The 15,640-nt window shown below is 55.0% G+C and overlaps 1 protein-coding gene across 2 annotated transcripts in view; it reads right to left on the bottom strand.

Moving 5' to 3' along the window:
* The window catches only part of MYOM2 (myomesin 2), a 73,824-nt gene that overhangs the window by 55,486 nt on the left and 2,698 nt on the right, over window positions 1–15,640 (bottom strand). The window contains exons 1-6 of one of the 2 annotated variants that reach the window (XM_058719849.1): window positions 14,998–15,249; window positions 13,308–13,426; window positions 10,940–11,083; window positions 6,819–6,957; window positions 6,544–6,701; window positions 5,277–5,369 (exon numbers count right to left, since the gene is read on the bottom strand). In XM_058719849.1, the coding sequence (XP_058575832.1) occupies window positions 5,277–5,369; window positions 6,544–6,701; window positions 6,819–6,957; window positions 10,940–11,083; window positions 13,308–13,414 (641 nt within the window). In that variant the 5' untranslated portion in view covers window positions 13,415–13,426; window positions 14,998–15,249. Of the gene's footprint in view, window positions 1–5,276; window positions 5,370–6,543; window positions 6,702–6,818; window positions 6,958–10,939; window positions 11,084–13,307; window positions 13,427–14,997; window positions 15,250–15,640 lie in introns of those variants that run through there. The other variant, XM_058719848.1, reaches the window with a different exon arrangement.

The raw sequence follows: 15,640 nt of genomic DNA, 5'->3' as shown, positions 1-15,640 counted from the left end.
GCTCTGTGACTCGGGCTCTCTCCTCTGCCTCCACATTCCAACAAAGCAAAACAGACTTCTAAGCATTTTGAGAACTGCAATTAATTGCTTTCGTTTCTCTGTGGGTGGAACAGCCAGAAGGGACAGCGGAAGGGAATTCACCTTGTGACAGAGTCCCTAGAAACAACTCGGAGAAGGGAAGGAAGGGGCAGGGTGAGTCCTGCAGGGCAGGACCCAGCCAGGCAGCAACTTCTACAAGATTCTGAGCTCATGTCTCAGCCGAGAATAAGAGACGGAGGGGAGCTCCCTAACACATTAGCACTGACAGGTTGTCAAGGGACCAATTATCACTCAGTACTTAGCGGCAGGGATGGGGCTGGGGAGGAGGAAGCCGGTACTTAGGAGCTGGAACCTTCCTCGGTGCCACACAGACTGATTGTGTACGTGCTCGTGTGCACGTATCCAGAACAGGGTCCACGGCGCTCGTCCGGGGTGCGAGGAAGTCCATATGCCCAAGTATTCAGACGCCCTGATTTACTGCAACTGTCCGGGGAGGGCGTCCCGCACAGGTGCTGGCTGTGGATAAGTCGACACTTGGTCTTATGTTTACTTTTATCTCGTTGCTTTCGCGTTTCCCCTTTGCAAATGTTTTATGCTGCATAAAAAACGCCGGGACATCGAGAGGCTGTAAGGAAGCGTCCCTGGGTGTACGGGGTCCTGCTCGCACATGCTGCCCCGTGCTGGTGCTGCGTGCGGGCTGCGGGAAGGACGGTGTCTGGGGCACTGGGGCAGCGTGGAAGCAGAGGGTGGATGGGCCGGGCACGCAGATTTTGAGGAGACTGTACCCAACTCAAAATTCTGTCCAACCTTCCCACGGGCCAGCAGGACTGCGTTCTCTCTCTCCTCCCCCAGGCCGCACCGGGAGGTGGCATTGGGCAATCCCCTCCCGGTCCTCTGCCACCCCCACCCCCCAGGGCAGAGCCTGCTTCCGGCCTGTCCTTCATGCTGTGAGAAATTGCAAGCGAGTGATTAAGAGGCAAACGGTTTTATTTTCTGTTGGGACAGGTTGCCGGAACAGACAGAGGGGGGTTTCCTTTGGTCCCCCTTTGTACAAACTTCCCGGGGGCACTTCTGTGTCTCAAAGTCTTGATCTGAACTGCCTCAAAAAGGACTCATGATATTGTATCTAGTTTAAATAGGACGGACGAACGTTTCAGTGGTCTGTGGGCCTGCCCTGGCTACTCTGGCCCAATGTCCTTACGCGGGACTCACCATTTAACTCGAATCAGAGTTTGCATATGGAAGTCTAAAGAAAGTGCAAGAGGAGGTCAGCTGTGCTGAGCTCAGCAGGCATGGGGTGGGGGGCGGTGCTACAAAGAAAACGGGAGCCAGATCCCTCTAAACGCTCTCATTACACTATGAGAGCAGCATTAAAATTCCCTGAAGAAACAGGACGCGCATGATGAGTCCCCAGAGAAAATCTTACGAGCGTATAAAATACTGTCGAATTCGAACAGCACCAAAGGGTCAGAAGCTTCCCTTCCGGCACTTGAGGAATTCAGACGGCCGCCAAGGAGTATTCCTGGAGGTGAACGTCACTCCTGCGGCCACGAAGGAAGAGCTCGCAACCCCCCCTCCTCCCGCCCCTGCCCTCCCAACAGACGTGGCCAGCACATTCCCCACCACTCAGAACGGCCACAGATCAAATGATGGCAGGTCAGCACTTTGGAATGAACAGCTGAGCCCAGCAGCGGCTGCGGGCCACCCCCCCCCACCTCCACTCTGTGTCTGAAGAAGGTTCACACTGCCTCTGCCCAGAGGGTCCCGACCCAGGCCTATCTGGGTTCATGAACTGCAGATGACGACATCTGGGGCCCTTCGAGGATTTATCAGTCTGTTTGGTCCAAAGCCTGTATAAATTTAAACGTTTTGGGGCCTCTGGGTGGCTCAGTCGGGGGGGCGTCCAACTCTTGATTTTGGCTCAGGTCATGATCTCACAGTTCGTGGGATCAAGCCCTGCGTGGGGTTCTGTGCTGACAGCACACGGAGTCTGCTTGGGATTCTCTCCTCTCTCTGCCCTTTCTCTCTCTCTCTCTCTTTCAAAAAATAAATAAGCATTTTTTTAAAAATTTAAAAGTTTCATACTTGAGAGTGGAAAGTGGTTTTTCCTCTTAAAACTGTCCTTACCACGCAGCTGGAGGGGAGCTGGCTGGATCGTCAGCCTGACCCTCGTAACCCTCACCGGCCACAATGCACCCCAGGCCAGAGAAGAGATGTCCCTGAGCACAAACGCACCCCCCAAATGAGGGTGGACATTCTCCTTCTACAGAGCGTGGCTCTCTGTCCACTACAGTTTCATGAATTGTGGAAACCAAAGGAGAGAAAATTGCAGCAAGGGGCCAGGGCATCCCAATGCCCCAGGCGAGGAGACCCTGACCCTCTGTGCAGGCTCGCACCTAGACCCGCCCCCCTTCTGCCTGCTCATCTCAGCGGCCCCCCTTTCCATGAGCACCCCGCCTCCGATCTGTCACACTTCCTGTCTTTCTTTCTCCAGAACCCACGTAGAGCCCACGCCCTTCTCGCCAGCCACGGCACGGCCACCAGCACTCAGCCCTGCCTTCTGTTCAGAGCCAGGCTTTAGACCCTTTCAAGACACGGGTCAGATCTTCCACCGGCCCCCTCAAAGTCCTTGTCACGGCCCACAGTGTCCGTGTGGCCCCCACGGTCCTGGCTCCATCTCTGACCTCCTGTCCCTCGCCGGCCACAGCCCAGACCAGCCCGAGGGCCTGGGACACAACCTCTTGGAGCCTCTGCTGCAGCTGCTGCCTCAGGCTGGCACCCTCGTGGCCCAACTCCCCATCTATCCCATTCACCGTCTCCTGTAAGCCTTGTTCAGAAGACGTCTTCTCAGGGAGGGCTGGCCTGACCACCCCACTTAACCCCACAACCTAGCCCATTCCCCACGCCCAGTACCACAGCCTCCTGATTTACTCTAGAATTCACTATTTTGTTACGCTTACGGTTCACCTCCTTATGCCAGCATGTAAGACCTCAGAGATGAGGACCTCAGTTCTGGTCCTGTGTCCCAAGCATCTGGACCAGTGCCTGGTATACAGTAGGTTGCCAATAAACAGCACCAGTAGGCCCATGAGGCCAGAACCTCCAGCTTCCTGAAAGAGCCTCATATTTACCTGGCCAAACAGGGCAACGACTTGTCACATGCTTCCATGTTCACTGCAGTCTTCTAACACCTGTTCTAAGTCATCTGTAGGTGCAGTGACAGTTCTGGTGACGGGGAACCTTCCGGGCCTCCAGAGGCACATACCGGGCTGCGCGTGACTGACGAGGGAGCTGGCCTCGCGTGAGGCGGGGGGACACGTAGCCTGGGGCTGACAGCCAGCCGGCGCCCCGTGCGGTGCGGTCCTGAGTGCTGGGCGGGCGGTGCCTGGGGGGCTCACGCCCGGGCTCTACCCCCAAGTCAGAGTGGGAACAGGGAGGGAGAAACAGCGAGGGCGACGAAGGAAAGCGCGGAAAGGAGGCGACACCGACTTCCCGCTGGGTGGAGGGGAGCCGGCAAAGACTCCCGCCCGGATCCACCCGGGTCAGCCTCCGCCGAGCCTCAACCTTGGGCCTCGTCCTCACGCTCGGGAAGCCCGCTACGTCAGCTCAGGGAGCCCCCGGCTCCGTGTCGGGCCGGGCTCCTCACCGCCCCCCAGGTGAGTCCCATCGCCTGGCCGGCCTTCGGCACGAGACCTGCCGGTGGGTCTGGAAGGACCCCCGCCCCCTGACGCTTCCTCGTGGTGGTGTCCCTCCGCGCCCCCGCCCGCTCCGAGGAGCACACCCCACTGCCCTTCTGGGGCAGGGGCCTGGGCCCCACCCCCTGGTCGCCAGACGGAGCGCCCTCAGGATCACCTTCTCTTTAACGGAACCCAGGTACAAAGGCTTTTCAACAAAACAGGAGAGAAGCCCCTCGGCGGAAGAAGTGCGTCCGGAAGACGGAGCCAGGTAAAGGTGACGTTGTACTGACTCGTGACTTCCACGAGTTGTCTTGGGAATTGTTTCATTGGAGCTTTTTTACTGGGGATTCCTTTACCTCTAAGTAAACTGAACCTAATTATGACATGGTGGCTCCACAGGGTGGTAACAGTGAACCCAGTAAAGTTATATATTCTAATGTCTTACTGATTTCTTGCCTTTATATTAGGATCCCTTATCTTTTCCTGGAAAGGACTTGATATGACGTCCTACACACACACACTCACCACCTGTTTAGATCACGTATGTCAATGTGGATGTGGTCCTCACAGTAGGCCCTATTAGGCCAACTAATAGAAGATAACATTTTTATCATCCTTCTCTGGAGAATTATTTTCAGATAAAAGTATTACAATCCAGGAAGCATTAACGACCCATCCAAAGTCACCAGGTCAGTGGTAGATGGGGATCTGAATCCAGGTCTCCGGCTGCCACACCAGCAGGGGTGTGTGAACTACAGGGTGTGGGGGAGCCTCATTTATCTGAGAAATCAACAGCCGGAGCCATGGGAAAATGTCACGGTACGCTGTTTGCGAGAAAAGGTACACTGCACAATGTTACGATCTTCTTGTAAAACAAAAACGGTGTATACACGCAAACAGTAAAAACTGCAGAATCTTACTTTCGTAACATATACGTACATATATATATGTATATATATACACACACACACACGTATACATATACACACACGTAAGTATGTGTGTTTGTCTGTGTGTGTGCATGCCTGTGTATGTGTTGTGTAAGGAAAATGACATGCTATCCATCCAGCAAAATACTGATGCCAGCTGTGGGAAATACGATTTTTTTCTTTTACTTATCTGTATCCTACATTTTTTTCAATTTCTGAGAAAAAAATATACAAGTTGTATTTCCTTGAGGAGCCTGGGTTGAGGGACTACTCCTCAAACCTGTACGAGACGCAGCCCCGCGGCCGGACAGGTGTGGAGGAATCCTCTGCACCCACCATAACCTTTACACCTGAGCGTGTCCATCTGTCCTTAAACCACTCGCCCTGTTCCCAGAGCAGGGGCCCGGACAAAACCACTGGGTTTGCCTCCCTGCGGCCCGACACTGAGGATAACAAGGGAAGCCTCTACCACAGATTAACTCGGAAATACCACTGAGAGCACGCGGAACACACAGGGATGGGGTGCAACCTGACCTCCTGGTTTTAAATTCGGTTTCTCTCCCGCATGAGCAGCACTGACTATTTGGGGCAGGTGTCCCAGGGCACGTGGCCAGGCCCACCGAGACCTTACCTGTTGATCTCCAGGGTGTGCACGCCATACTTGCTCTCGATTCTGTACTTCCCGGGCTCTCCTGCTTGGCAGATCAAACTGCCGTCTTTATACCTAAACGAGGGAAACGCTGATTTTAGTGCAAAGGCAGAGTGGACTTTGCATTTTGTCCCAGCCTTCTTTACGGCCCCTCGGGACGCTACTCCCTGCCTGTGCGAGCTTCACGCAGGGCCCGTGGGCACAGCGGAGTGGCCGGGGGGGCGATCTAGGGCCCGCGTCTGCCTGTCTGTTTAGGGGAGAGCAGCTCTTGCAGGATTCAGCCCGTCTGGGCGATCCTCAACCGATGACAGCGAGGGCCGCAGGGCTCCTTGGACTCCGTCAGGAATCCAGGAAAAATCCTTCCATGAGAACGAAATGTTGCCAGCGTTAGCTGGGTTCCGGGCCAGCCTCTCCAGAGAGTTCCACAGGATCAAACCACACTGGACCCTGACTCGAGGAAGGTGGCCTCCTTGCCCCATGCAGGACAGCAGGACCTCGTCTCCCTGAGACCCAGAGGCTGCGGGTCGCAGCCTCCCCTGCCCGCCTGGCACGTGGGCTCCTTTTTTCTGATCTGGGCTGAGCGCCCCAATCCAGGGTGTGAGTAAAACGCTTACAGTTTTTGCAGCAAGCTACAAACTTCGGGAATGTTATCACTTCCAGCAAGTGAGGAAACACACAAGCACATATGGGGCCTGGAGACTTGTCTTGGCTCCTAAGGTCCGGTCGACCACAGCCCAGCTCCAGCGGGGAGCCTTCCCAAGTTAAAAGCAGAGCCACTCGTGTAAACACGGGCCACCCGAGGGAACTCTCTCTGAAATAAAAACCCTCTGAAAACTCAGCTGAGTCTGTTGCAGCGACATGAAAAACGCTGCCATGGTATCTATAATGGACGCCCTGCGAGTTTTTATAAAGGCCTCTTCCGGAGTCTCGCACAAGGTGGTCAGCGGGACGGGCCGTGTGCCACGTGCTTCCTTCGCGTGGATCTCCCACTGCACGGCTCAGGCAGCCGTTTCCAGATCCCTGCAAGAAAGTGCAGGCGCCGGGGCAGCTCGGCGGGTAAGAGTCTGACTCTTGATTTCGGCTCAGGCCACGACGTCACCGTTCGTTTGATTGAGCCCCATGTCTAGGTTTCTCTCTCTCCCTCTCTGTCTCTCTCTCTCTCTCAAAAATAAACAAACGTTAAAAAACCATCAGTAAAAAGAGAGGGCGAGAACAGGACAGCCCTCCCCGGGCCGGGAACGGCACTCACCACTGCACCACGGGGGTGGGAAAGCCTTGCACGGTGAAACACAGCTTCACGGACATCCTCTCCCACACGGTGTGGGACCGCAGGCGCACCAGGATCTCGGGGGCCCTGCGCATCCGCTCCTCGTACGAGTGCCTTTCCCCGGAGAGCTTGTCCTCCACCTGTCCCGGGGACAAGGATGTGTCAGCGCCCCTGCCCCGCCAACAGGCCGCGCGAACGCAGCGGGAGCGCCCAGGACGAGGCCCGCGCCTCTCCCGGAGACGCAGGCGGCCCCCTACCTTCTGCAGAATGGCGTATCTGTCCAGCTGGTGCTGCGCCTGTGAGCGAGCCAGGTGCACGTTCTCTTCCATCTCCGCCAGCTCCCGGAGGAAACGCTGCCGCTTGGCTTCGCCATACGAAGCCACCAGAGACTGGTACCTGCGGGAGAGGCGACGTTATTCTCAGGACACACCGAAAAGGGCACGTCTGCCTGTGTTCATCTCCCTCGAGACCTCTGTGCGCTGGTGAGCCTACACCACACAGAGCTGTGACGAGGGCAGGTGTAGAAGGCGTGAATGAGACCATGCCGGGGGCCGCCTGGGGGGCTCAGTCGGCTGAGCATCCGACTTCGGCTCAGGTCGTGATCTCGCGGTCCGTGAGTTCGAGCCCCGCGTCGGGCTCTGTGCCGACGGCTCGGAGCCTGGAGCCTGCTTCTGATTCTGTGTCTCCCTCTCTCTCTGCCCCTCCCCCGCTCACGTTCCATGTCTCTCTCTCTCTCTCTCTCTCGCAAAAATAAATAAAAAATCGAAAAAAATGTAAAAAAAAGAAAATTCAGGGATTGAAACAAAAATGCATTATTTTTTATAAACACATAAAACGCTAAAATTGAAATATAACTGGGGCGCCCAGGGGCTCAGGTGGTTGAGCATCCGACTTTGGCTCAGGTCGTGATCTCGCAGTTCATGAGTTCGAGCCCTGCATCAGGCTCTGTGGTGACAGCTCAGAGCCTGGAGCCTGCTAAGGATTCTGTGTCTCCCTACCTCTGCCCCTCCCCCGCTCATGCTCGTGCTCTTTCTCCCTCTCTCTCTCTCTCTCTCTAAAATAATAAATAAACATTTTTTAAAAAGGGAGGGGGCACCTGGGGGTTGAGTTGGTTAAGCGTCTGGCTCTTTCTCGGCTCAGGCTCTGATCTCCCAGTCTGTGAGTTCAAGCCCCATGTCGGGCTCTGTGCTGACAGCGCGGAGCCTGCTTGGGATTCTCTCCCCCTCTCCCTCCCCCACTCGCACTGTCTCTCTCTCAAAATAAATAAACATTGAAAAAGGGAGAAAGTCAGCATCTGGCGGCCTAGGGGTCTGACACCCCACGCTGAGGCGCCCACACAGACGACGTGAGATTCTTCCTGCGCGGAATCCTATAAAAACCGCCTGTTCTCCTGGGGAGACTGCTGTTCTGAATGAATTTAGGACTGGGTTAAAGCCTCCTGAATCCACAGCTACAGACAGGAAGCAAACCTGTGTTCCAGGAAAATAGAGAGGATGCAAACAATTAAGCTCCTTTCACCTGTGGGAGCAGAGAACAAGGTGCGGCTGATCTGGCCCGGGGGGGGGGGGGCCATCTTTGTGAGCCCAACAGGGCCCGGCCCGCTCCCGGCCCGCCTCTCCTGCCCCTTCTCCCTCTCTCTCCCTCTCCTCTGTCCTTCTCCCTCCCTCCCTCCCCTTCTTTCTTCTCTCTCCCTCTCCCTCCCTCTCTCCTCTTCCCTCTCCTACTCCCTCTCCCTCCCCCCAACCACTGAGGGAGCATCTCCGCTGCTCTGTGATGAGGTGTCCGGGCCTCTGGCCCTCTTCTGCAAGCCCACAGACAGCCTGTGTGATGCACGGAGGCCCGTCTTTCACTAGCACAGAAGCAGGGGCATGAAAGGGCTACTTCTAATCCACGTATCCCCCAGGAGGACACGCTGAGATGTGCAGAGCTCCCGACGAGTCTTGGGTTCCTATCTTACGTGAAGATAGAGTGGTACTTCCAACGGACGCACCCACGGGTTCATCTTTTGAGCACCAATCAATCTGTCCCATGCGTTAAACGAGTTTCTGCCGTAGGAGGTGAGGAACAAAATGAGCTGGGGAGACATGGGTTATAACCCACATACCTGCCATGAGTCAGCTTCCTACTTCAGGCGAGTAGCCTCGTGTATCCCAGAAAGATTTTCCACAGCCAGAAGGTCACCAAAGTCATTATCGCCAAAACCACGTGAATCCCTGACCTCTCAGATCAACAGAAGTCGACCTTCCCCCCATTTCACTCCCTCAAAAACTGAGGAGTGGAGAGTTCTTGTGCCATGTTCAAGGACACAAGGAATAGCTCATAAACTTATAAAGCTCTAGTCCTCTCAGTCCCCGCACCTGAACCCTAACTATGGGTAGAACCATTTTTTAAATATTCCAATACCAGAAAATCCAGAGTTTTATAACGTACATGTTTTAAATTTTTTAAATGTTTATTTTTGAGAGAGAAACAGAGCAAGTGGGGGAGGGGCAGAGAGAGAAGGAGACACAGAATCTGAAGCAGGGTCCAGGCTCTGAGCTGTCAGCACAGAACCCGACGCGGGGCCTGAACTCAAGAACCGTGAAATCATGACCTGAATCAGACCAAAAGTCAGACGCTTAACCGACGGAGCCCCCCAGGCACTCCTCTAACGTACACATTTTGAAGTGATTCTCTTACAAAAGAAATCCTCACTTTATAATGAAATTCATGTGTCAAAACTCCCATAAGGCATTTAAAAGATCATTCAAAGATTAAAAATGAGGGCTAGTCTCTTCAGCTGTACATTTTTATTACACAGATCCTTCCATCGTGAAATTCATCAAAAATGAAAGCTGTTTACCAAAATCTCATTCTTCTTTCAGGTTTTCAATGTGTTAGAGATATCGAGAAAATTTTCTAGAAGTAGGAGGGAGAGGTGAGGGGGGAAGCAGCAGGAATGAAATAAAGCACTCATGACCCACTCAACTATTTTGTTCTTCTAAGATCACCACCTGCCTCTCTGATCTGGAAATAATTTTAAGACTGACGTCCCTATTAATCCATGTCACGCCCGTGACATTTTCCCCATGAGCTGAGTCCCCTGACATGCACGGCACGGCCGTCTACGGGCCCCTCACGACGGTTTCCCCACGGACACCCCTGGGAATGCTGGCACGTCTCAGGAAGACCGCCTTCCTGGAGTCGGCGACCTCACTGCCCGGCTTGAGCAGCTCAGGAGGCTGTTGGTGGGGGTTCCACATGACTTTCAAACCGCCAGGTCTTAGGGCTTTAATGTGAGAATCCTGCTGTGCGTGGAAAGCTAGCGAGTGCCATGTGGGACGGCGACCGGGACCTGACACAGGATGCCAGCGGCAACGCACACATGGCACGCGGCCCCGTCTGCGACGTTCCCTTCTGCGACGTTCCCTTCTGCGACAGTTATCCTGTTAGGGTCCACTGAGGTGATGTCACTGACGAATAAGCAGGCAGCGGGAGCTTATGCTTTTGTTAGAAGCAAGCATCACCGGGGCACCTGGGTGGCTCAGTCGGTGAAGCATCCGACTTCAGCTCAGGTCACGGTCTCACAGTTCGTGGGTTCGAGCCCCACGTCGGGCTCTGTGCTGACAGCTCAAGAGCCTGGAGCCTGCTTCGGATTCCGTGTCTCCCTCTCTCTCTGCCCCTCCCCAGCTCACACTCTGTCTCTCTCTCTCTCTCTCTCTCAAAACTAAATAAACATTAAAAAAAGATTAAAAAAAAAGAAGCAAGCATCACCTGGGGCACAGGGAGGGGGGTGCTCAGACAGTTACGCGTTTGACTTCACAAAGCTCAGGTCATGATCTCACAGTTCGTGGGTTCGAGCCCCACATCGGTCTCTGTGCTGACAGCTCAAGAGCCTGGAGCCTGCTTTGGATTCCGTGTCTCCCTCTCTCTCTGCCCCTCCCTGCCTCCCAAAAATAAACATTTAAAAATGCCTTTAAAAACAAAAAAGAATAGGGGCGCCTGGGTGGCGCAGTCGGTTAAACGTCCGACGTCAGGCAGGTCACGATCTCGCGGTCCGTGAGTTCGAGCCCCGCGTCGGGCTCTGGGCTGATGGCTCGGAGCCTGGAGCCTGTTTCCGATTCTGTGTCTCCCTCTCTCTCTGCCCCTCCCCCGTTCATGCTCTGTCTCTCACTGTCCCAAAAATAAATTAAAAAAAAAAAAAAAACCATTGAAAAAAAATAAAAACGAAAAAGAATAAAAAAGAAGCAAGTGTGACCTTCCAGGCTCTCTCGGGTGTGCGTCTGGCTGCCGCCCAGTCACTGTCCCCCCTCTGGCCTTCAGGCCCTTCCTCCCGAGGCGCGGTGACTCCGCGGGCCTGCGCGGCCTTTGCAGGCGGCCTGGGGGAGGCGGGGGTTACCTTCTCTTCTTGTCCTGCTCCTCCTCCTCCAGCTCGGTGCTCACCCTCTTCGCACAGATACTGCACATCGTCCCCAGCGCCGTCTGGCCGGAAGCCCTCTGGGAAGACGACTTCCTCTGGGCGGACGACTGCGTGGAGGTACGCCTGGGTGAGCGTGGAGAAATCGGACGCGTCAGAGAAGTACACGGAGAAACGTGACAGATGCACGCAGGGCGCGCGAAGGAAAACAAGGTGCAACAGAGAGGGAGCAGACCGTAAGAGGTTCGGCAATACAGACAGCAACTGAGGGCTGCCGGAGGGAGGTGGGGGGGTTGGGCCAGATGGGTGACCGGCACTAAGGAGGGGGCTGGCGGACGGGCACTGGGTGTCATACCTAAGAGATGAGCACTGGGTTCTACTCCGGAAGCCGGGACTGTGCTGTAGGTTAGCTAACTTGAATTTAAATAATTGTTTTCATGCTAAAAGCAGGGGCACTTGGGTGGCTCAGTTGGTTAAGCATCCGACTTCGGCTCAGGTCACGATGTCACACGGTTCCTGAAGTCAAGCCCCACATGGGGCTCTGTGTGTCAGCACCGAGCCTGCTTTGGGTCCTCTGTCTTCCCCTCTCTCTGCTCCTCTCCCACTCATACTCTCTCTCTTTCTCTCTCACCTCTCTCAAAAATAAGTAAATGTTTAAAAACAATGGTAGGGGCGTCTGGGTGGCTCAGTCAATGTAGCCTCCGACTTCGGCTCAGGTCACGATCTCACGGTTCATGGGTTCGAGCCTCGTGTCAGGCTCTGTGCTGACAGCTCGGAGCCTGGAACCTGCTTCGGATTCTGTGTCTCCCACTCTCTCTCTGATCCTCCCCCCACTCGTGCTCTGTCTCTCTCTCAAAAATAAACATTTTATAAAGTGTTTAAACAATGCTAAAAAATAATAAAAACTAAAATTAAAAACAGTACACAAAGTTATCATCACAGACATGCCACCTTTTCCAGCGGCGGCACGCCGGCGTGAAGGAGCACGCACACGCGTGCACACAAACGGGTGCGTGCGTGCACGCACACGGAACTCCGCCCCCGTCTGCACTTGCCTGTGCCCGGAGGGGCGCGTGCGCGCATGAGTCGGCCTCTCCCCCTTGCCATTTTCCGTCCGTGCCAGCCAGCGCCTTCCACGGCGCTCTTGGCCCAGCGCCACGATTATATATATCTCCGGGGATCTGAGGCTCCCGGAGGCTGCCGGGAGCGCTGTGAATGCTTGGCTGTGTGTCACAAGGATGGCAAAGGACACGGCCGCGGGCGCGTCTAAATATAGGGTGTCGGCGACACGCACGAGCCCCCGGGCCGGGCCCGGCACACCTGCGGCGTCTGTCCGTCCTTCGGCACAGCCGTCTAACCGGCCCAGGCCAATCCCGGACTCGGCACACAGGCACGTGCTGCGGGTCCCCGAGGACGCCGGCTTCAGAAACCACCGTATCTGCGGCTCGACACCAGCCTACTAGGCACCGGATACGAGTATGGTTTTGCTATGCGTATTATTGCAGCAAAATTATGGGTATCGGCCTCCACGTGATCTTCACTCCGCCCCTATGAGCTTTCCTCCCTCTGACGCTCTTCCTGTGGCCCTTCCCACCGCCCTTGTGCTGACTGGTTTTGTTGTTGTTGTTGTTGTTGTTGTTGTTGTTCGGTTTTATTTGAGAGCAAGAGAGGGAGCCAGAGAATCCCAAGCAGGATACGCTCTCTCAGCCCAGAGCCTGACGTGGGGCTCGAATTCACGAACTGTGAGATCAGGACCTGAGCCGAGATCAAGGGTCAGACGCTTGGGGAGCCTCGGGTGGCTTAGTGGTTAAGCGGCCTCTCGTGGTTCACCAGTTCAAGCCCTGCGTCGGGATCTGTGCTGACGGCTCAGAGCCTGGACCCTGCTTCGGATTCTGTGTCTCCCTCTCTGCCCCTCCCCCACTCATGCTTTGTCACTCTCTCTCTCTCTCTCTCGAAAACAAATAAACATTGAAAAAAATTAAAAAAAAAAGAATCAGACGCTCAGCCAACTGAGCCACCCAGGCGCCCTAGACTTTCTAGATCCTAGTTCTGGAAGATGTGTAGAGAAGGGCAAAGTCAAGGAGCACTTGCGAAAAAGTCTCTGTGTTCATCATCTACACTAGGGGCTCAGAGCCAGTCTACCAGCATCTACCAGGATCCCAGGTGCGCAACCTGGAGCTTCCAGTGCAGCCAGGAGAGCTAGATTTCCCCTGGGGTGCTAGCAGGGCGCGGGCGTCAGGGAGCCTGCCATCTCTGACCCTCCCGATGCTCCCGTCCAGGTTGCAGGGGACCGGACGCCAGACCCCCACGACCCAACCCCTCCCAGTCTAACCACTGAATTTCAACTTACTTTTTGGCAGCATATTCATCCAGAAGGTACCTCGTCTGAACATTGCGGTACGACTGGTCAAAGTGTTTGTGTCGCTTCTGGTAGAAGGGCACTGCGGCGAGTGACATCTCGGTGGGTACCTACGAGTAAGGAGGGAGGCGGATGGTGCTGAGCTCCATCCCCCGTGCAGTCTTGCCCGGGCAGTGTCTACACCAGCATGTCGGGTTGTTCCAAGGGGGGAAACCAACTTCAGTCCATCAAACCCCTTAGGGGGAGGGACGGATGGAAGAAACGTTATGTAAGTGAAAATAATCTTGGGCTGGGAGACCAGACACCTATCAAGTTCCCTGGGGTCGGACATTATTTTCTGTTTGGTTCTTTGGAAATTAGAAGATTAGGTTGTAGGTTTCTTTTCATTGTGAGCTCACCAAATGTTTCCACAACACCCCGTTTATCCAAGGCAACGTGAAAGGCAGTGTGAGTGACAAGGATAAAAATAGGTAAAACACAGATTAGAGAAGTAAACAAATACTTAGAATACAAGATAAGAGCGGAAAGAGGGACACACGCCCTGGGAAGCTAGGAGGGGGCACACGTAACAGGAGAGAGGGCAGCCAAATGAGGTCCCCTGAAGTAGGTGACATTTGAGAAGAGCCTTGACAGATGGATAGGCTGACAGATGCAGACGGGGCAGAGAGAAGGGCATCCCATGAGCGCAGGTAGGAGGCGGGGAGACAGGATCTCAGGATACTTGAAGAGACGGGACAAGAAATCACTCTGGAAAGCTTGTAACCACATACGGTGACCTGGAAAGGGAATTCGTCTCCAGGACGCTGTCCAGATCCACGCTTCTAAAATCACAACCCGCGGGGTACTTGTAGATGCCCACGGCTGGGGTGGGCGGGAGCAGGGCTGAGCCCAGCAGGGAAGCCAGGGGGGTGCGGGCACGCGACACATCTTGGTCAAACTCCCTGAGAATTCGTCCTGCAGTGCGGCGTCTGGGAATTTGCAGTAGTGCTGGCACCTGGCCACGGGGCCACCTGCACCCACAATAAACAAAGCGCCACTTCTCACTGGGCTATTTGGCCGTCTCCAAAGCGTGACACAGGCAGTATGCCTCAATCTCGGTGACCCCTAACCCCCCAAACCGAGGGCCGAAGGAATTCTCAATCCGACCTCCACTTTGGTCCTTTGTGTGTAAGTTCATCCCCCCCACTCGAAGAAGAAAACGCAGAGGCAAGGCAGTGCTGGGGGACAACGGGAACGGAGACCAGGAGTGGTCAACACACAGGTGCGGCTCTGAGGTGAAACGGCCTGGCCTCCACCACCGTTCAGACCTTGGCGCGGGTGTTACAAAACCCTCCAGGCGCTCTGCTGGTGATCCCTGTAGACTGTGATCTCCCAGAGTCACAGAATCGCAGGGCTCAGGAAGATCCTTAGGGATTATCTCCGCCCCCACTGTACTGGGGGTGGGGACGGGAGCAATGCCTCCCCTGGAAACGTGCAGAAAGGGCTTCAGACTTCTATCTCTGGGCCTCTGACCCTTTGCCACACAAATACCAATGTTTCCTCTTAAAGACCAACCAGTCAACCAGCCTCCACGGGTCCACTGAGGGCCGGGCATGTGTTTTACAGCATAAATCTGATTATAAATACGCAACGGAACGTGGCGTCTAGTGGAACAAAGCGAAAAAGGCGCCTCTCCATCCACCTCAGCTCTGACACAGGTATTCTAGCACGGAGGCCAAGACCACAGGTTTGACATTGGGCAGACCGAGGTCTGAATCCTGAGCCCTGCCCGGTGACGTGGCCGCGGGTGACTCTCTCGCTGCTGTAACCCCGGAGTTCTGAACGGATTCTGTGGAACGTTTGGCACGCGGTCTCCAACAACCAAAATCGGCAGCTGTCCCCGTCACGCTATGTGCTGTCGCTGTTGTCCAGCCGGACGCTGTGGGTAGGAAAAGGTATCTGAAAAAAATGCATTCTGTCACTTGACTATCTGAAACGTCCTCGATGGCATCCCCGTGGGTTCTCCGGCGAGTTCAGCAAGGTGAATCTTCAAGAAAAGCTTCCTGCCCACGACCGCGTGGCTTCCACTGATTGCGTCCGGAGTCCCTCGTGTGCTGCGGAAAGCTCACGAACCAAAGTCAGACCGGGGTCGGGGGACACACTGCACCACTCTGAACCAGCTTCCTGTCTCGGGCTTCTCCCACCGCACCTGCAGGGCCGGAGGAAAATTCTACGGCACCAATCCAGGACGATGCCCGCAGGTGCTGTGATGCCAGGTGGTCACGTCCCATCTCGATACTTGCTAATGTTGCTGTTGAGTCAACCTTCAAACGCGTTTGCATTTC

This window comes from Neofelis nebulosa, chromosome 3 (genome assembly GCF_028018385.1).
Source record: "Neofelis nebulosa isolate mNeoNeb1 chromosome 3, mNeoNeb1.pri, whole genome shotgun sequence".
NCBI classification, from domain to species: Eukaryota; Metazoa; Chordata; class Mammalia; order Carnivora; family Felidae; genus Neofelis; species Neofelis nebulosa.
Note: the sequence above shows the minus strand (reverse complement) of the source record. Positions and strands in the feature narration are given on the sequence as shown.